Consider the following 21818-nt stretch of genomic DNA (forward strand, 5'->3'; position numbering starts at 1 on the left):
GAGAAGAAATTGAGGACTCCTGAATACACCATGCATATTTAGAAGGCATTTATTTGTATACAATTGCCATGGTCTTTTTTATTATCATCTAATAATAACCAAGATAGCAGTGTGTTTAATAGAAAAGGTTCTGGTATCAGACTGCCTAGATTCAAATCCAGTTTTTAAATTTATTATTTAAATGATCTTGGGCAGATTAATTCACCTGTCTACTTCATTTTACTCTTCTGTGTAGTAGGATAAGTCAAAGGATTGAGGTATTAATTAATACATACAAAACATTTAAAGTAGTGCTTTGTTGCTACCATTGATATTGTCTTCAACGTTGTGTTGTAGAAACCAGAAACATTTTCTCAGTTGTAGAATTTTTTCTTCTTATATTGTCTAAATCTACAACCTCTTGGCTTTGTAGCAATGAGCAGTTGTGAGGTTGTGTGACTCTTGTAATGTCCTTATTCTTAGTGAAAAGGCTTTAAACTCAAATTGAGAATTTCATAAATATCATAATTCATAAAATAGATTTAATATCATACATTTATACATCTTTATTACTCTGTAATGCTGATTGTAATACTCAATTTTCTTGAGTATTTTACTGAATTATGATATTTGTTATTTGTAGATTTGGTGAATATGTTTAAGAAATACTTATATAATAGTTATAATAGGACCCATCATAGGACAACACGTCCCAAAGTTCATGGACAGTGGTACAAAATTTTTTGAAATTCATGCATTCAAAGGGGAGGTCTTCAGAAATTTTATGGAAAACCCATATATGGTGCAAAACGGCATGAACTGCTTCTCTTAAATGCAGATTTTGGAGGCAAAGGGCTCAGTAGTGAATCATGACACTTCTAACTAAATATGCTTAATTTAGCCTATTAACCTCAGTTTTGGCACCTATATAATATACCTGATAATAATACTGTGGTCCATTTGTATGAGGACATGTAAGTAATAACCTGATCATGGATATAGGGAATAGTATTGAAGGGTCACTTTTTGTCTCAGGCCTAAGATTCATCATGCTCTTTAAGTATTGTATAATATATCCCATAAATAAGCATAATTTTATATGTCTGTAAAAGCAATACTATTAATTACTCTATTTTGTCATTTATTCATTATTATACAGGAAATTTCCAAGCCAGCATGAGAAAGCTCTGCAACACTAGTATCTTTGACAGCGTTGTAACACATATTTGGGAAAATGTTTCATGAGAGTAGCATTTCATTTAGGGACTGTTAGTCAATACTCATTTCTCATGTGCTTTTGTAGATCCCTTATGTGTATAGATTTAGCCTCTTTATTTTCTAGCAGAATTCTTTCCATTTCATTTCTTTTTTAAAATTTCATTTCAGAAGATGTTAACATAGTTGATCAGAGACGGGTGGATCAAGGGTTAGGGAAAAGTGGGTATGATCATTGTTTCCAAATTTTCAATTTCTCCTTTCTGTTTCAAGGTAGGGTAGGGGGAAAAGGGGAGGAAACCATACCCAGGCTCCCAGCTGCCCCACTAACCAGGGATGGGGAATGGCCACCAGATATCAACACAGGGTCCCAGTGTGATGCACACATTGAGGGTTCTGCCCAAGTGGTTTTTATAGTTCTGAAATGTTGTCAGTCTTGCCGTTCCCAGGATGAGGGACCGCTTTCAATGTCCATTGGCTGATGTAGTCGACCTGAGTCTCCATTTGCTCAGATATTTGCTGTCATCATTTGACTGGAGTAGTTATCCAATTTATTCTGACCTCCTTCCTCTGGGATGGTACAGATGTCCCCTGCAGGGCCTAGTGGGCTCTTGTATCCTCCATGTGGATCTGGCCCAATGTCCACTACTCTGTCTTTTCTGCTGAGGAGGTACAATTTTAATTTCATTTCTTTTTCAAAGTTCTCCTGTAGCTGGGAAATGTGTTTAACATTCCCTTCCCCCAAGGTGTGGCACCTGCAACCTCTTGGTGACCCAGAGTGCTAGGGTGTGCCCACTGCTAAGTATGGAGAAGAGCTCCCAAGTTACATTCCTCACCTTCGCATCAAGTCCTTGCACCAAACAGTTTAACTTTGCCTTCCTTCTCAATACTTGGGGCTGCTTTTCCGTGACAAAAGGTTCTAAAGCCTGTCATGGTCTCCTGTTGTGAACATGGAACTCCCAGCATTGCTTCTGGTAGCAGTGGACTGGAAAAGTAGGTAAGAGTGGGAAATGGAGAGGTTTTTTTTCAATAAAATATAGACATTAAAACCTGCAAACTTTAAGGTCAAGGTGCTGTGAAAAAGTCTAAGGCTGGCCATCTCAGTTTCTGAGAAAAGTAGATACTGCTAAATTTGGAGTGGCGTAAGTAATTATAAGTAATGAACTGACTCATTAAATTTTTTTTCTTTTAAAGAACTTTCACAGACGTATAAAGCTATATAAGGGATACATAATATGATTTTTCGTTATATATGTACATTGTGTGGTATCTGATGAAGATATAAATATTTATCCTTTTAAGCATTTGCTATTTCAAATGCAAAAGCATTCAAAATCCAATCTCCTAGGCTTTTCTTTACTGAAAAGTATAATATAGTCTCAGTAAATATACAGTACAATATAGTCTCAGAACACCTTAAGTATCATAGAATTATCAATTTGGTAGTTATAAATACTCACAGTTAACTTTGAAGTGTGTAATTGGATAATATAGTAGGTAATGTTCTTAGCAAATACCCATAAGCACATCTTTGTTGTTTGTTTTTATGTTTCCATTTTTTTTCTACCCACCTTGCTCCTGATCTTGTAGTTTCAGAGCTAACCTCTCTTTTTAATTGACATAATTGAATTCCAGGTAAGTGTTTTTGATATTTCCAGTGCTGCTAGGGAGTTAGTATTAGGTATTGTGAGTGCAAGGTGCTTTAGACACCTGCATCACAGGTACCTGGGTTCAATTCCCAGCTCTGGCTCCTGTCTCAAGCTTCCTGCCAATGCAGACCTCAGGAGGCAGCAGTGTGGCTCAATGATTGGATTCCTGTCACCCACATAGGAGAACTGCATTGCATTCCAAGTTTATGTGTCACTGGTCCTGTCCTAGCCCTGGCTGTTGTATAGGCATTTGAAGAGTCAATGTGCAGAGGACTTCTATCTATTTGCCTGCCTCTCCGGCCTTAGAAAAAATAGAATTCTAAAACAGTTCAATCTCGTTTTTATATCCTCATTATATACAGTGTATATTGTAGTGGGAGAAAACTTTTTTTTTAAGAACAAATGTTAGTTTTTGAAATATTTTTTGAAGATCTATTTTTATATTTATTTGCGAGGCAGAGTTAGAGGAGAGAGAAAGAATCTTCCATCCACTGGTTGAATCTAAACATCCACTGGTTCACAATGGCCAGATGTGGGCGAGGCTGAAGCCAGGAACCTGGAGCTTCTTCCAGTTATCCCACATGGATATAGAGGCTCCAGCACTTGCACCATCTCTCAGTGCTTTTCGGGGTACATCGGCAGGGAGCTGGATTGGAAGTGGAACAACAAAATAGGATGCAAAAATCATAGCTGGAGGCTTAACTTGCTACATAACACAAGCCCAAGCTTTTGAAATTTTTAAGTAAATGACTCATGATTGAAAAATATCAGGAAATTAGGCAACATTAACATAAAAAAATCAGCTTAACTTGCTGTATTAACACAGGTGACTTCTAAAGGCAAGGGGGCAATTTTCTTATCTTAAATTTTTGAAGCTCCTCTTCTCATGATAGGACCCATTTTCATGCATTGATGAACAGGATGCTAAGATTAATTACTAAGTAGTATCTTGTAAAAGCAAGTGAAAGTAAAAACTTATTTATTTTTATTTGATAGTCAGATTTACATATTTAGGGGGCTGGATTGGAAGAGAAGCAGCTGAGATTGGAACCTGTGCCCATATGAGGTAGTATTACAAGGATTAGTCTTTTAAGCCACCAGCTGGCCCAGCCTTTTTGTTTTTGAAATAGAAGCTTAGTGCTTGTCAGTGTGTGTGTGTTGGGGGGGCGGGCGGGTTGTGACCTGCATTGGACATCCTGGAGCCACCTGGAGCTACCTGCTGGTCATTGGATCCCGCGGTGGCTTTATGGCCCTGTGTTCTGCTGACTCAGGTGCTGTCCGAGGAAGCAGAGCTGCCCTCGTGTTCTTTCTGTCCTGGAGAGTTGTGCTGAGATTAGTCAGTGTTTCTGAAACAGAGATTATTTCTAATAATTGTGTCCGATAGCTCCCTAAAACATGGTTTGTGTTTCAAAAGTGATGCCATTTTCCCAAGAGTAATCATTCATGTGTTAACATCTCACCTTAATTAGAACTCACTGAGAAATTAGAAAAATCAGGGTGGTTTACAATTTAAAACGTGTTGAATGCAGTTATGTAGTGAGGGCTTTTTTTTTTTTTAATCATCATAAGAAATTCAAGGTGAAACCAGATCTTTCTTTTTGATCACATTGTCTTGATAGGACCAGATGGATCATACTTCTTCAGGTCGTCATCCAAACAGAAAAAGAAAGGTAGCAGAGATTGGTTTTTATAGTGTGTCTTGCTTTTACGTAAGTTGAATGCTGCAAAAACAAAAATAGAGTATATTACAGTAATGTAAATGATACTGATATAAGACATATGGAAATTTTCCTTCAGAGTACCAGTGTAGCTTGTATTTTTGTGCTTACATTGTAACCCTTATGTTTAGCACAGTTTTTCAACTTTACTAATCTAGGATTATCTTCAGATTTCTGTATTAGGTGAAACTGTTTTTATTAAGAAGCTAAGAAGTATATTTATATATACATCTGAGTACATATATGTATATATGTGTATGTATGTTAAAAGCTTAATGTCCCAAGGGCCTTAAATCTTACCTTGCATAACTATTTTATTTATAGTGAGGATGCTGAGGCCCTGAACAATGAATGTCTTGCTTAAGTTTAGTTTCCTATTTAAAGTAGTGACAGAGTCAAAGCTAAATTAGCACACACAGAAAAATTCTTTCGGTTCTCAGAGTTCTTTTTCATGATAGCGTTCTGCTTTATAAGAAATAGGAAAACTGTAAATTTGCAAATACTCAAGTTTCTTGGTTAGAAAATAGCTAGTACTAAACAATGCCAATACATTTTTTATTTTAATATTATTTTTGAGTTTGCAGCATTTATCTTAGAAAGTAAAATTAAAGGCTTCTTTGGGTTTCTTTTGGCTCTTAAAGTAAGTTTAGTACAAAACTTTTATACCTAACTTTCTCATTTTTTCTAACAGCTTATTTCTATAATTCTGTTTGTGTGTTCTATAAATGTGTGATAAAAGATAAATATTAATGGCATCCAGGGTGATTGAACCATGTTTTGAAGCTCCTGCAACACTGTCCATATTTCAGGTGTTAGAAAGAGATATTAGTTTATATTGTCTATTATTTCATAATCTTGTCTAACTCATACACTGTGTTATCTATAACAATATTTACAATTGTATTTTGAGCACAAGTGCATGAACAGATGCAGTTTACAAAGTCATTTTTATCTATTTTGTCAGACGGAATGTTCCTAATTATTTCCTAGATGAAATGATTTTACTTCTTATTTATAATCTTGATAACTTTGGAGTTTTGAAAATTACTGAGTCAAACTCTCCATGCCTATGGGGCTTTCAACTGACTATGAACAGTGAATGGTTTCAAATACAGCACACAATGGTGACTTGTTAACTGTGTATTTCTGTGTGAGCTAGACCTGCTTGTAAATGACCACATGACACCATATATGAACTTTAGCCTATTTATTAGTGAGTAAATAATGTCTTTTTAAATTTCTCTTTTAGAACAGAGAAAGAATTATGCACGGGACAGTGTCAGCATTGTGTCAGATGTATCCCAGTATCGTGTGGAAGTAAGATGCTTTGGTATTTGCTAATATTTAAAATAAGCATTCAGGAACATGAAGATTGAAAGCAAAATAAAATTTATGCTTCATTTTTATTTCTGTGATGCATTTTAGGTTGTGTTGACATTTCCTTTACATTTTTGGAAAACTGAGATATTACCTTGTGAAACATTTTTTTAGTCCAGGGTTTATATTCATAGAGATACATCAAAATTATAGCTGTGCTAATTAATCACCGTCAGCCTTAATGACAGTCAGAAGAAAGCCAAAATTTTCTATTTTGTTCTGTAAGAATCTTCTTGAAATTAAGCTTCTTACTGTTTTAGAAAGTGGCTTAGATTTAGTTTTATCTAGAATCATTACTATAATTCTCTAAGACAGTGGCTCCTAATTGAAATCTACTTGCTAATAATTTGCTCACAATTGTAAAGGTTTTTTTAAATCGTAATTAAAACCTTTCTATGTTGACCTCTACTGTCAAAGAAATCAAACAATAAAATAATTTTTAAAATGGCCTCATTTTCAGTTTTCTACTTGAAGCATGCATAGGTAAAAATCAAACAACTGTTATTCCAGTAAATGGCTTCGTGAGATTGACCATTAGAAGCTGTTATAGATGGAATTGCTATGGCTCAGCAAAGTATCAGTATCCGTAGCTTTGGAACTGACGTATAGATTGTTCAACTGGGAAGCCATCCTAAGAGTAAGATGGAGGGTGGAGTTTATTGTTAGAGAATGTTATTTAGGTTGTTAAGACTCTGTTACATTTAATTCAGCATGGAAGAATACGAAACAGACACAGATGTGAGTCAAGACTTAACGGTTTCTGCACTGAACACAAACCTGGTTGACCTTATTCTTGATAAGATAATCATGAAGTTCTAGAGTACTGTGTGTTTGTCCTCAATTAGATTAATGCTGCCTTTGTGCTCAAAGATGTTGTGTGTGTATGTTATAAACATTTTTTCTCTTTTGCCAATCGTAAGCACTTGACTACCTTTGTGCTGGATCGAAAAGATGCTATGGTAACAGTTGATGATGGAATAAGGAAGCTGAAATTGCTTGATGCCAAGGGCAAAGTGTGGACTCAAGACATGATTCTTCAAGTGGATGACAGAGCTGTGAGCCTGATTGATTTAGAGTCAAAGGCAAGTGTGTGAAACCTTTACTGTTTCATTTGCTAAGGATCGCCATAAATACTCATTTAAAGAAAGACCAGATTGTTTGACAATGGGCAGAAGTCTTACAAAATAAAATATTTACTTTGTTTCTAGAATGAACTGGAGAATTTTCCTCTCAGTACCATCCAGCACTGCCAAGCTGTGATGCATGCATGCAGCTATAATTCTATTCTCGCCCTGGTGTGCAAAGAGCCAACCCAGAACAAGCCAGATCTTCATCTTTTCCAGTGCGATGAGATTAAGGTAAAAAGAGGGTGATTTTTTTTTTTTGGCCTTATAAAAAGATGTTTTGATAACCTCTAAGATTCACATGAGAGATCTTCGAAAAAAGTCGCAAAAAAATGGGTATCATGAAAAAGTGCAATGAATGCATACTTTTTGACCGCAAAATAATAATTGTATTTCTATTAACTCTGTAAAGTTCCCTCCTATTTTGATTATTGGTGTTTGGAATACCAGGATTTTACTTTTTGATAATTTTAACCAAGAAAAACTAGTACCTTACTCTCTTCTTTGGGATTTCCAGGCCACGAAAAAAAGGGGAAGTTTGAAGGATACTAAAAAACAAAATGTGTTGTATATTTTTTAAACTTGTGGATAATATATTAAATTCCTTCTAAATTGACTTATACTTGAAGATCAAATATTTAAAAGTCATGTGTGGACAATAAATAAGTATAATGCTGTCCTGTTTCATTCTGCATTAACTACCTAGCATAGACTATTGCAATGAAGCAAATAGAGGTCCCTTATTGATACAGGGTGCATCGTTTAATTATGTTACTTGGATGATATCTAAACATTTATAATCTTCAAATAATTTATGAAAATAATGGAACATAGTTACCTGTAATAATAGACTGTCTTAAACTTTTTATTTTAGAGAATACTATAATTTTGGGATGATTATAATTTTTGTTGCTTTTCTGAACCTTAGAGGTTATCTTCAATTTTCTTAAGTTGATTTAATTGAAATCATTTTCTGTTGATTAGTACCTTGCCAAAGCAGTGATTTTTTTTTTAGTTTTGATTATATACTACAAATATTCAGGCAACATTTGTCTTACAAAAAGAATTTGGGAAATTATCACAATGAGACATCTGATCTTTTCTATATTTCTTTGACATTAATTTTTTTTTCAAAATTTGTTTTATGATACAGTTCCATAGGCTCTGGGCTTTCCGTTCCCTGCTTTCCCATATACCCTCTTTCCCCCAGATTCTCCTCCCACCATATTTCCTCCCCCCACCTCACTGATACCCCTATATTATTACAATAATATATTCCTTCAAAAATAGACATAAATTCATTATTCTGTTATTTAAATGTATCCTGACATTGTTTTGACATTGAATTGTAATAGGTAAATTAGGGCTGAGTGTAAAGTGTGTTTTATCACTTTCTAAATTCAGTTCATTCCTAGATAACCTCTAAGGGATCTCATATCTAAAAACGTGACTTTTAGGTAACTTGTAATGTGTTAATCACATTTCTGTATAGTAGAATACCTTCTGAAAGTCATAAAGTATATTAAGGATTTGTTAGGTTAGATGTGTTAAGTCACTGAATGCTAAAGGGAATATTTTGCTCTGAGAATATAGTGAAATTTAATTCAAGCATTTTGAAAACAGAGTACTAAGTTAAAAGTCATTCCAAATCTAACGTTTGGATCCATGATGTGAAAGTCCTCCTGGTAGATAATACTTACCATAGTGAGCAAAGTTTCTGGATTTCAGTTTCTAGAACAAAGGGCTTGGTTTATTTGATGTGTAATGGTGACAGTTATAGGTTCAACTGTATGTATTGAGTTCTCTTTTGCTCTGCTAAAAACTCACTAACAGTATGCATTTACTTATTGGTGCCATAGTCCACATAAAAGGCATTGTTCCCTTGACTGATTAAACATACAAGTGCAGTGGATATGATAGAATCTCCTTTATCTAATCCCCTTGCCGTGTTGCTTTTGAGTTTGAGTATTCATTTATCATGGCCCTTCACACAATGCTCTTGCTGTCCTTCGTAATATTTTTTCCCCCTAAGAAATAGAGTAGCCTTCTGTCCCCCCATGAGAAAATCAAGGTCCCTAGGCATCTTCACTGTTTGATATCCTACATAACATGACGTTTTTGGTGATACGTGATATATTTTCTTATGGAAAAATAAAGCACCACTGAACTGGGTACCTTGACCCTGTGAGTTAACTGCTAGCATAACCTTGTTAAGGCCACTTCATAGAAGGATTCGTCAGTTTCATCCATTAGAACAAACGGAGAATGGACTATATCATCTTTAACTGTCCATTCAGTTCTAGAATGTTTTGATTATCAGTGCTCATTGTAAGAATATATAAACTGCATGGTTAAGGAAAATGTAATTTCAGGAGCAAGAAGGCACAAAAATAGAGGATGAATGCATCTCAGAAGTGGTCTAATGGTGTTAAACACCAGCTGTAAGTAAACTTGGTCATCAAACAAAATTAACTCTGTAGCTTCCAACCCCACATTGGTTCCCAAGTTTTGGAAGTATTATTTGCAGAAGGTTAATTTTCACCTGAAATGACAAAATAAGACAGTTATCCCAAAGGGGGAAGCTCTTGAGGTGCGTCCCACAAGTACAGTAGGTTGGCCTGTGACTGAGAGTGTGTCTGTTGGGGCCCAACAGTTTGTGCTGGTGGGACCATGAGTCTCCAGTGGGCACTGAGTATGAAAAAGGAAAGGAAATTTACTCCACATGTATGTGTTTCTGCCCAGAAGGAAAGAATCACACAGCTTAATGTATAGCACCTGCTTGAATTTGCAGTCCATGTGAAGTCCTTTTATCTTTGCCTTATAAAAGGACACCTATTTTAGAACCAAGGGAATCTGGATTTAATGGCCTTAAAACTTGTTTCAGCTTTTAAATGCTGTGCATTTAAATCTCCCCATTGCAGAAAACAAACAGAAAATCACCAATCCCCACCCGCCCACAAGAGCCACAATTTGAAAGCAGTTTTTGATTTCCAAAGAAAACGTTTTCTTTGCATGAAAACATTGACCCAGGCTATAAACCTGATTCCTTTGCCCATCTGAATGGACATTAGAAGGCTTGGGGAAGTCTGCAGCCCTTGAGCTAACTTGTCTCTCCTTGCAGGCCAACCTGATTAGTGAAGATATCGAAAGTGCTATCAGTGACAGTAAGGGAGGGAAACAGAAGAGGCGGCCTGATACCCTGAGGTAAATTAAGGAATTAAGATGTTGAATTCTTTCTCTCATCTTTCTTTGGCCACCCTAAGCGGTTGGGAAACTTATTTTCAGCGGATGCATGTTGTTGCAGTCTTACCTTGAGTGCTCTGCTTGTCGCATCATCATGTGGTTGCTTTTTCTTTCTTTCCATGTTTAGGAGCTTTTCTATAATACTTTCTCCTGCTAATGTGGGAAGTCATGGAGAGAGTCCTGAAAGATGAATGGGGGTTTAAGAGAAGATGGGCTATGGGAGTTCAAACTAGACCTCAGGAGTGTATTTGGTGTACAATTTTGAAGAGACCAAGAAGAAAACGTATTTGTAAACCTACCTAAATCTATTATAAATCTACTTAACAGGGAGTGGCGAGAAAATCACCATCGCCCCTTGACTTACTTCTTTTTGAGGTTGAAAAACTAATAGCATAAACGGTTTGTCTTGTTAAAGGATGATTTCCAAAGCCGAACCTGGCATCCCACCTCCACCCAGAGCACCGGCCCCTGTGCCCCCCGGAACTGTGACCCAGGTTGATGTGCGAAGCCGGGTGGCAGCCTGGTCTGCATGGGCAGCTGACCAAGGGGACTGTGAGTATTTCCAGCTTTTTTAGTTTTCTCAGATGAATATGTACTGAACATTTACTTTGAGTAAATGGTTCTTTCTTTCAAATTCTGATGCTGTTTGATTGGATGTAAAGTTCAGCCTTGGCCACTGTTAAGATTATTTTTCCATGCCAGCCATTTAATGAGTGAAATGTTAGGATTAAGATCATTCTTTTTTCAATACTGAGATGAAGTGTCACATGACCAGTAATTTCTTTAAAGTGGTAGAATATGTACCAAACAAGAATCTTTTTTTAAATTGGTCTTCAAATCCTTTCTATTTATTGTGAACTCACCACTATCCCTTGTTGCCAAATTTGTTGTAGTTAATGAAAAGGTTATCAAAGACAATGATAAGACTTTGCCAGTGGAGAAAGAGTAAAAGACTTTCATGACACAGATATGTCAAATTGTCTACTGAATGCGCTATTTTACTATAGAATTTAGTAAAACAAATTTTTCATTTTTTAATTAATTTTTTTGTTTGAGTACAAGGCACAGAGCAAGAGAGAGAGAACGCTCCTATCCACTGATCAACTTGCTCTCCAAATGACCCTACTAGATGGAGCTGGGGTGAGGCTTAAGCAGGGAGTTAGGGATCCAGTTCAGATCTGGGTGACCAGCCCTTTGAACTTTTGGCTTTTAGGATCCATATTGTCAGGAAACTAGAATCAGGAAACTGGAGCTGGGAAGTAAATCCATGTACTTTGATATAGGATATTGGCTTCTTAATTGCCAGGTTAAATGTACAATTTATAGCTTTAAAAATTTTTTCATTATGTATATAGATGTCAAATATTTTTGTGTCTATTGGCCATTTGTTTTTGATCCTTTGAATAATGCCTGTTCATTTCCTTTCATATTTCTTAACTGGATTATTTTGTTGTTGCTGAGTTTCTTGAACTTTTTTCATTTTTCCTGGATATTAATCCTTTATCACATTTATAGCTTGCAGGTATTTTCTTCTATTCTGTAGATTGCCCCTTCATTTTGTTGGAAAGTTAAAGAGCAGAGGGACATCACAGAGTCAGTAAATACTGTACTAACATGGGGAGGCAATCCTTCACCTTCACCCAGTGCTTCTGCATGTGGTGGCAAGGACTCACTGCGTGGATGTTACCTCCAATGTTGATTTGTGGTTCCAATGCTATTAAATTGTTTTGCAAGTGGCAATCTTTTCTACACATATTTTCATTATTTCTGTTGGAATTGTTTAAGGAAATGGTTGAAAGGTTTGTAATTCCCTTTTCTTTAGTTGAGAAACCAAGGCAATATCATGAGCAGGAAGAAACACCCGAGATGATGGCGGCACGGATTGACAGAGAGGTGGTAAGTATGATGGTCATTTTTAGATGATTGGCTTTAAGAAAAAGGATCACTTAAAGAACAGAGCAACAGAGAGACAGAGGGAACTCTCCCGTGCCCTGATCCAGGATGCCAGAAGCTCTGTGCTGCTCTCCCATGTGGTCTCTAAGGAAATAAGCACTTGGATCATCTTTTCTAGCTTTGCAGGCCCATTAGCAGCGAGCCAGATTAGAAGCAGAGCAGCCAAGACTTAACCTAGCAAGGAGATATGGGATGCTGACATTGAAAGGTGTGACTTAAGACCCTGTATCACAATGCTGGCTCCTGGCCTTCTCTTTTTCTAAACTAGAAAAAAATACACACACACACACACAAAATACATTTGAATACTAAGGTTTTGTGAATACTGCATACTTCCCTGATAGTTATGCCATTTAAATAATCATTTGTTCTTAACCATTTTTGCTTTTCTGCAGATGTTTAGTTTATGAATTTATGATGAATTCGAACTAGCATTTTAACTAGTTAAAATAAATTTAAGCTTAATTATCATATTTGAAGCATATTTGAGGAATTGTCCAATTTTCCTTTTCCCAGTGCCTGTAATTTGAATGGTTTGTAAATATATTTTCTTGGTTTTTATTAAGCAAATATCTGAGAATGTCTGAAAGCTAGAAGAATATAAGAAAAAAGTTAGAATTTGGAATTTCATTTTTGCATTGCAGTTACATGTTATGCTTAGAAATGTACGTAATACTGGTTTCTGGGTCTTTAGTTGCAAGACTGTCTAATTTTACAAGTACTGGAGAAGTCCAGCAAGCCTGCAGTATATGATACTCAAATCTTTGTAGTGGTCCCTGAGAAGATAAGATCCCTGCATTGATTTTATCCTAAAAACTCTTATGATTAACGTGTGTATTGTTATCACATGATTCTCAATAGCTTTAATCCTATGAAATTGCCAGTGTTTTAGTGGGACATTTATGTGGAAAACAAAAGTGTTCAGTGTTCTAACAAAAGGTTTCTTAGAAAATTTTTCTCCCAACTTTGAGTGGGAGAGTACTACAAGAAGGTTAGAGTGTTTAATAATCTGAGTAGACATTGTGAATGCTTGTTGATGGCATTGCTAATAGAGCAAATTTAAGCTGAAGAAAAGATGTTAATGTCAGAATCAGCCACAGGTGTATTTAACACAATGTTTTTCTTTGAATTAGTCATGAACTTTACATTTGCATATGGAGGTGTTGTGTAGTTTTTTTGAAAAGTGTTTTCTGTTCATTATTGATTATCAGTGCATGACTCAGGTGAAGTAGTTTTGTTTTTACTGTACAATTTCTAATTGCAGCAAATCTTAAACCACATTTTGGATGACATTGAATTTTTCATTATGAAACTCCAAAAAGCAGCAGAAGCATTTTCTGAGCTTTCCAGAAGAAAGAAAACTAAGAAAAGTAAAAAGAAAGGACCAGGAGGTAAAGTGCATTGTCTTTATCACATAATTATTATTTTCATTTTTTATCTTTTGAGATCACATATTTTTAATTCACTCTGTAGTCAGAGGCCCAATAGTGCTACTGACAGGCTGTAAACAATCAAATGAAAAAATGTGCAACTTCAATCATGTAAATTTTTGAAATAGTCACAAAGTTGTTAATGCTTTCATAGTATCGAATTCCTGGCAATTTCTCTGACAGCTGTACAAGGTAATTGACAAAACACCATATGTGCAGCAAATGTGATGCAAACAAGAGATGCTTTTAATCTTGTAAAGACTCCAGTGCTATGCGGTTTCTGTCCTTGTGAGCTGTTCAGGAACATTGCACTAAATTTGGACCCAGGTTACTTGTCTCAGGGTGGTTCCAAGGATTGATACAGGATTCAGCTGAGCCTAGGGAGCCCGTTGAGCCAGGTTGTAGTAATCCTTGTAGCAAAGACCCTTGCATGTGTCCCTTGTCCCAGAGACCCTGAGATTTAGTTGGCAGACATCCAACTCAAGTTTTCATTAGCGATTGTCGAATGAGTGCATGCTAATGAAAGTCATAGCTCAAGCTTCATATTTGCATTCTTTAGAAATATAGAACTTCACCATTTTGGTAACAAAATGGTTGTTTTTTCTCTGCAATATTTTAAAAATGTCAGTGGATATGAATTTTCCAACATAAAAGCCCAAGGTGTACATCCACATACAGAGTGACATACAAACATTTGAAGTTTGCTATAGTGAGGCCATGTTAAGCAGCCTAAAACTTTATAAAATTATAATTTTGGAAGTAATATTTATTATGCCATCTTTGGGAAAAGGATAAAAATTGAAATATATAAAGGAAAAGTAAACATTAAGTCTCAGCTCTATCTTTTAGATCTGTGTCTGAAATAAGTCTGTATAATCTGAAACCAGACATGTTTCTGATATCTCAGACTACTTATTGCTCCCCCTTTCTCTGTAAAGGGTATTTTATCTTCTTATACAGATTCAACACCACAGATTGTTCTATGACTGCATTCCCTAGCTAATAGATACCAGTTTTATTTTCTCAATATCTCCTGTATTCAGTTACCTCCATTTTTGTTTTCACAAGCAGCATGTAGTTCTAGCTGGCTTCATGTTTACTCTGCTCCTAAGCAGTCTTCATGCTGTGAGACCATTCTTCCCAAAGCTGTAAATCAGTCGCTTCATTCTTCTTTGATAAAGCATGTTAGCTTTATCCAAGTGTTCCATCAGTTTCTATACAGAATCACACTCTGACAAGGTCATCTATAATCTGAACTTGGCATATGCTTTCATTTCCATATTTCTCTGTTTGGGTGTTGCACATACATACAACCCCTTTTTTGCATGTTTTTAACTCATGCTACTTTTTATCTAATCATGATGCTTTTTCCACGCAATTGCCATGAAACAAACATTGCAAATGCTACTATAAAAGCTGCTTTACCTGAGAAGCACATCGAAGTATCCATTTCCCTGTTCCCCATCAGCTATAGCTCCTGCTAGCACTTAGAAGGCACATCCCTGTACATTATCTGATTCATGTCTTTTATCAATTTTCAAGCCCTAATAAGTGCAATCCATTTTGTTTTATACTGTTTATACTGTTCACAATGATAAGCACAATCAGTGGCCCAAGGAAGGGCTATAGATGTATTTATAAAATTGAGTAGGTAACTGATAGTTTCATAGAGGAAGTAATGTTAAACTTTGGCTCTAATTCTTACTTTGCAGGTGTAATAAAGTAACTAGGTAGCCTGCCTAGTGTGTGCATCAAACTTTCCAGGCATAAATGTGATTGTAGTTTTTTCATTTGTTTTTATTTATTTCATTAGAGGGTGTTTTAACACTGAGGGCAAAACCTCCACCTCCTGATGAGTTTGTTGACTGTTTCCAAAAATTTAAACATGGATTTAACCTTCTGGTAAGTGGAAAAACTTTTTATATGATCCTAGAAAAAATAAATGAAAGAGAGCAAATTCTAGCTAGGATGCTCTTGATTAAATTCATAAATAAAATTAATATTCAGATTTCTTTTGTCACACACATTTTGATGTGTCTTTAGTTAAAATAAGAGATAGTAAAATATATCCAGGAGAACTGGTATAAAAATAAGAACTTCTATTGCCTTTTTTTTTTTTTGTGGTAACTCATCTCTCTTTCTCTGGCATATGGTAGTGTATATACGAAAATAAAACTGGTAGGAAAATACCCTGGAAGGGTCTGTGTTGGACCTCTTGGAGTGTCTGTATGCTATTCAGTTATATCATCATCATCATATTTGTGTTTTTAATGTTACAGGCCAAATTGAAGTCTCACATCCAGAATCCCAGTGCTGCAGATTTGGTTCATTTCCTATTTACTCCGTTGAATATGGTAAGAGTTTGTTGGCTTAGTAATCGTTCTTGATAGTGTTTAACTCCAAGCGTCTTTATTAGTTATCTGGGCCATTGTCATTTCCTTAGGTGAGTGCCAGTTTTGCTATTTGTGCAACCGTTGAGAGTATAAAAGTTGAGTGTTTAAAACAACGCATTATTTTACGAATCAAGAGACTTTAGTGAGTGTTGTGAGAACCATGGTACTGGGTGGATGGCTCTGTTTCATGAAATTGTTAGGAGACTTGTATTCTTTAGATGTTCTTCCATATCCTAAGTGGTCTCTGATTTACTTGTTGGCTCATTTTTGAATAGCAAATACTCATTGAGAGCTTCACATGTGATTGGCATTATAACACCTCATCAGGAACAAGGCAATCAAAAGATGTTACCCTCTTGGAATTTGCTTCATAATGTGAAGGGGAAGTCAATAAGCTAAATGAGTACACGCAAGGTGTGGTTTTCTAAAGATTAAATACTGCCTGGGAAAAAAACAGAGCAGGAAGGGAAAACAGAGTACTATCGCTGTGTGTGTGTGTGTGTGTGTGTGTGTGTGTGTTGTGCATTTGATTATAAGGAAGTCTCACTAAGAAAATGTCATTGGAGTAAAGGAAATAGAAAATGACTCATTGATTTTTCGGGGAAAAGAATTTCAGACAGAGAAAAGCTATTGTAAATGCTCTGAGTATTAATATTTGAAGTATGTTTTAGAGGTATTATGACTTGAGCAAAATAACAATGTGACGATTCAAAGGAGATAAGCCCATCAAAGTAAAAACAGGAGTGGACACATCTTTCTGGTTCTTTTAGGGAATTTTGAGTACTTTGACAATTTCAGAATGTATAGCAGAGGATTATTGCTCTCATTGCAACATAGAAATGTATGAAGGAATGTGGAAATTTGGTAGAGTGGTAAGATGCTGCTTGGGACACCCGTATTCCCTGTCACAAGGCCTGTGCTTGAGTCCCCGGCACTTTTCTGGTTCTAGCTTCCTGTTAATGTTATCTACATGGCAGATTCAGGTTGAATTCTGGGCTCCAGGCTATGGACTTGCCTAGGTTCAGTCTTTGCAGGCATTTTGGATGTGAACCAGTGGGAGCGCGCTCTCTCTCACTCTCCCTCTGCTTTTTGAATAAATAAAATAAGTAAATAAAACCTAAAAAGATATTTGGATGTAGAAGCACTTAGGGTATATATTGACTCAAATAGGAAATCATAGTGCTTGAGCCAAGTACTTGAACCTAAAAGTGACAAGTCTGATTCTACATATCAATCTTTTGGTATATTGAATATATTGTGTAAAAATCTGCAAGGATTTTGATCATTGTGTTTTGACAGTATGGGGTAAGTGGAATAAATCTTTGGAGGGAAACAAATAATTCAATTTAAGATATGTCTACATTTATCTACTTCAAAATGAGGAAATTTGAATTGGTAGCCACATGTATGAATTTAGAGTTCAGTAGAGGTATAAGGCCCAGCAACACATTGGACAACCATCTATATACGAAAGACATTTAAAGATGTGAGATTGGATAATGTCATCAGGGGAGCTATTGTAAATAAAGGAGAGAAGCAAGGACCGGCTAAACCCTGTGCATTTTCAGTGTGGAAACAATGGACAGAACCAGAGAACACTTCGCAAGCATTGGCTTACCTACTGTGTCCCAGGTGTGATGATGTGCACATAATATAGTTTTGCATATACCTGTTTGTATTTGCATGGGAAACAATTTTGAAGCAAAGTTATGCATTGTTAACAGTTCCCTTTGTGAAATGAACTGGAGGGTTCTATGATTTCATCAAGCAAAAGATTGTATCATAGATCATGACCCAAAATACCCACATTATCATTTTCTACATTTCAGCATTCAGGGGGTATGCTGCTCCTTCTTTATTTGTTTAAAGAATGGATGTACTAATATACTTCCCTTTCCATTTTTAATTTATTATAGTTGCATAAAGTATAATAGCAATTTTTCAAAGTTTACATTACGTATAACCATTTTGCTCTTTAGGGACAGCTAAATTATATTTATGCCACACTGAGAAACATTAAGACCTGCAGAACATGCTGCAGCAGAAAGCAGAGGGAGTAGTTAGTGGTTTTACACACAGATATGCATACTCTTTTCACTAGTTTTGATTTACAGTATATGACAACTGTGGTAGTTGAATTCTTTAATGCTTCTCATGGAGTGAGTTCAACATTTCTCAGAATTGTTAATTAAAATCAGGAAGATTAAGAGAAAAAGAGTCCAAAGATCAAAAAGGAACATAAATCTTCTCCAGGGATAACTGAAAAGATGTGAAGTAGATTGTGGGGCCAATAATGCTTTACAAATGGGGAAGTAATAGCATGAATGACAGAAGGTGAACAATAAGGGGTTAGCTATATTGAAGCCCTAGACTACATGAACGATTTATGAATGCACCCACATTCCATATATTATATATCGAATTCCAGGTTTCTGCTTATGTAGCTGTTGTTAAATAATCCTTGCAGTATGAGCCCATTTAAAAATTAGATCAAAGCCATCCTTATGCAAAGAAAGTGCTGCTAGCTCATTAACAGGATGTTTGTTTTTCACATCTTTGTAGCTGACTTCATTTGAATATTAGGAAGCACTATTTCCAAAGCAGTGTGGGGTAACTTTTTCATACTCTTCCACAGATGAGTAAGTTACTACTCATTTCAGAGTAGAGCTATAAAACAGTGAGACTGGCTGTCCTAACACAGAGTTAGTCTGTGATGAGGCTGTGTGTCTAAAAGCATGGCTTTTGTGTATCCTTTCTTAAAAATAATTCCATATTAGTAATCTCTGCAGTAATGATTTGTTCATTGCTCTATGAATGTTCTCCCCACAGGGCCTCAGATATTTTACCTGGACAAGGCAAATGGGAAGAGACATTTATTGAAGGCCTACTATGGGGTTTTAAAGTTTGTCAGTCACTCCCCTCCACCCTCAGCGTGTTCACATGAGCCCGCCCATAGCACATTAGATTCCGCACATGCCTGGTTACATTTCTGACAGTAAACTCTTTATTTTGTTTGATTAAATTTGTATTTGTTCTGTTTAAGACAGAGAAGGGAATCTTTCATCCAATATCACTGCAAAAGTTGGGACGGGTTCAGGCTGAGGCCAGGAACAGTAACTCAAAGTCTCCCACAAGGCAGTTAGGGACCCAAGTATGTCGGCCATCATGGGCTACCTCCCAAGGTGTACATTAGCAGAAAGATGGAGTTAGAATTGGAACTAGCACTTGAAATAGACATATGATATGAGCTGTCTGTGTCCTAATGGCATGTTAGTCTGTGCAGCCAGTGACACCCTCTGCACCAGCAAAGGCGCTCTGACGTAGCTTCATTTCATTTTCTCTCCCTCTGTTAAACCAAAGATTGTAATACCTCCCTGCTTTAATTCCTTACTTTCCACCATCATTTATCCCTATACATTTATAGGAAATGCTAGTGGAGCTCAATAATTAAAAATCACTGTGCCAGGGAGCCAAGGTAGGTTTTATTCTCAAGTTAAGGGCCATCTATCCTCCTTTATCTGCCATCCTTTCTTTCATGTATTTTAGGTTCATCCCCTAACACCATGTCTTCTGTACTTCAAATTCTAGTAAGCCTTAGTCCAAATGAGGGAACACTGAATGAAGCCATACGTGCTAATGTAATGAGCTGCAAATAGGCATAAGTTATTCTGTGGACACTTGGTGCAGAACGGGGACATTCGAACCTCACTGTAGGGTTCAAATGAGGTGGAATTTATTTAGTATTCTGAGTGATGGTTGAGGATCCTTCTGAGGACTGGGAATGGTATGTGCAAATACAAAGAGACAGTGTGACAAGCTGGCAAGAACTACGTGGCTATTGAGAAACTGACGCCTCCTCCCAAGTCATTGAAAAAAATCTTCTATCTAGTGCCACATTTGTGAGAAAAAGAGATTTTTTTAGAAAAGTGTTCTGGCTTCTGCTCTAGTTGATAACTACCCCTTTCTAGCCAGAAAATAGCTCCTGAGAAATAAATCTGGAGCAGTTTTGATTGACTACTTATTGTCCTCTTGCTTATCTGACAGTTTCACCTGTTTTTTGTCTCAGCTAGTCGTTGAATTAACAGCATTAATTCAGGATCATTTTCTAGAACTGAATCCTGGGAAAAATACCATAGATTCAGGGTGTTAATTATCATTCATTCTCCTTGGATTTTTCTACTTTCATGTGTCTGAGTAGGCACAACCATAGCTATTAACCTTGTTTTCAAAGATGTGCACATAGAGGATATGTATGTTAAAAAGAAAAGGGCTAAAACAGAGACAGCTAAATTTCCTGACTTAAAATTCTTTTCATAGCCACCAGTATGTTTCAAGAAAAGTACAGTTATTTGTAAACAATAGTTACTGTAGGAAGTGTTACATTTTTTACTTTGATTTTGGATCTTAAGGCATTGTTGGAAATGAACACCTTGAATTGACATGAATTGTTTATATTCAGTGGTTTGTTATATGGCATCAAAATTTTTGTTTTTTTTGTTTGTTTTTGTATTTCTTAAGCCTCTCAATTTGAACAGAGAAGAGAGAGGATAAGAAGAGCAGGGCCAAGACTACATCCAGGAACCTGGAAATCAATTCACTTTTCCCTCCTTAGTGGCAGAAAGTCAGTCACTTGAGTCATTCTGTGCTGCCTTTCTACATTAGTAGGAAGCTGGAACAGGTGCCTGAGGAGAGTATCAGAATCAGGTATTCTGAGGTTAGAAGCATGCATCTTAAACGGCATCTTAACCACTAGGCCGAATGTCTACTCCAAGAATTCGATCTGAATATACAAAATGAAGGCTGTTTATGGCACACTTTTTTAATCTATGTAATATGTAAATTATATAAGTAATTGTTGCCTTTGTGCTGAAATACTATTTATTATCATTTTAGGTGGTACAGGCAACAGGAGGCCCTGAACTAGCCAGTACAGTGCTTAGCCCCCTCCTGACTAAGGACACAATTGATTTCTTAAATTATACAGTCAATGCTGATGAACGGCAGCTGTGGATGTCCCTGGGCGAAGCTTGGATGAAAACCAGGTAAGCACATATTCATTTAGTTTAGTACCTTTAGTGTTTTTAAGTATGGTTCTTTGCTTATAACATGTATCTCAAGACATTGGTTTAGCATTCTATCTATGAAAGACTAAACGTTATATCATGAAAAACCTGAAGCCTTGAAATCCTAGACAGCTAATGGAAGAATGAGAAAGTGGGCAGTATGAGATACGATAAAAGCTGTGAGTGGTCACAAATAAAATCTGTTGGTTATCAAGTTGGAGTAATCAGGAGGAAAATGGAGAGGCATGTATTTAGCTTTTTTAAAAAAAGCTGACATTTAAAATCAAGAATAAGGACTGGTGCAATGGCTCAGTTGACTAATTCTCCCCTTGAAAGTGCTGGCATCCCATGTGGACACTGGTTCATGTCATGATTTCTCCACTTCTAACCCAGCTCCCTGTTTGTGACCTGGGAAGTCAGTGGAGAATTGCCCAAGGCCTTGGAACCCAGTGCCAACCTGGGAAAGTCAAAAGAGGCTCCTGGCTCCTGGCTCCTGACTTCACATCAGTTCGGCTCTGGCCACTATAGCCATTTGAAGTGAACCAGTGGATATAATCTCTCTCTCTCCATATCTCCTTCTTTTTGTAAATCTGTCTTTCCAATAAAAAGAAATATTTAAAGAAAAAAATAAAATCAAGAATAAGAATACTAATAGGAATCTGTATATCTGCACC

General features: G+C 36.4%; 1 protein-coding gene across 3 annotated transcripts in view; it reads left to right on the forward strand.

The window, feature by feature from the left end:
- Positions 1 to 21818, forward strand: part of EPS8 (epidermal growth factor receptor pathway substrate 8) — a 154180-nt gene that overhangs the window by 100163 nt on the left and 32199 nt on the right. For all 3 annotated transcript variants that reach the window (XM_058655784.1, XM_058655785.1, XM_058655783.1), the window contains 10 exons: positions 5811 to 5878; positions 6859 to 7020; positions 7147 to 7296; positions 10184 to 10266; positions 10721 to 10857; positions 12128 to 12201; positions 13523 to 13649; positions 15502 to 15590; positions 15968 to 16042; positions 20975 to 21123. In XM_058655784.1, the coding sequence (XP_058511767.1) occupies positions 5811 to 5878; positions 6859 to 7020; positions 7147 to 7296; positions 10184 to 10266; positions 10721 to 10857; positions 12128 to 12201; positions 13523 to 13649; positions 15502 to 15590; positions 15968 to 16042; positions 20975 to 21123 (1114 nt within the window). The remainder of the gene's footprint in view (positions 1 to 5810; positions 5879 to 6858; positions 7021 to 7146; positions 7297 to 10183; positions 10267 to 10720; positions 10858 to 12127; positions 12202 to 13522; positions 13650 to 15501; positions 15591 to 15967; positions 16043 to 20974; positions 21124 to 21818) is intronic.

Source organism: Ochotona princeps, chromosome 27, assembly GCF_030435755.1.
Source record: "Ochotona princeps isolate mOchPri1 chromosome 27, mOchPri1.hap1, whole genome shotgun sequence".
Lineage (NCBI taxonomy): Eukaryota > Metazoa > Chordata > Mammalia > Lagomorpha > Ochotonidae > Ochotona > Ochotona princeps.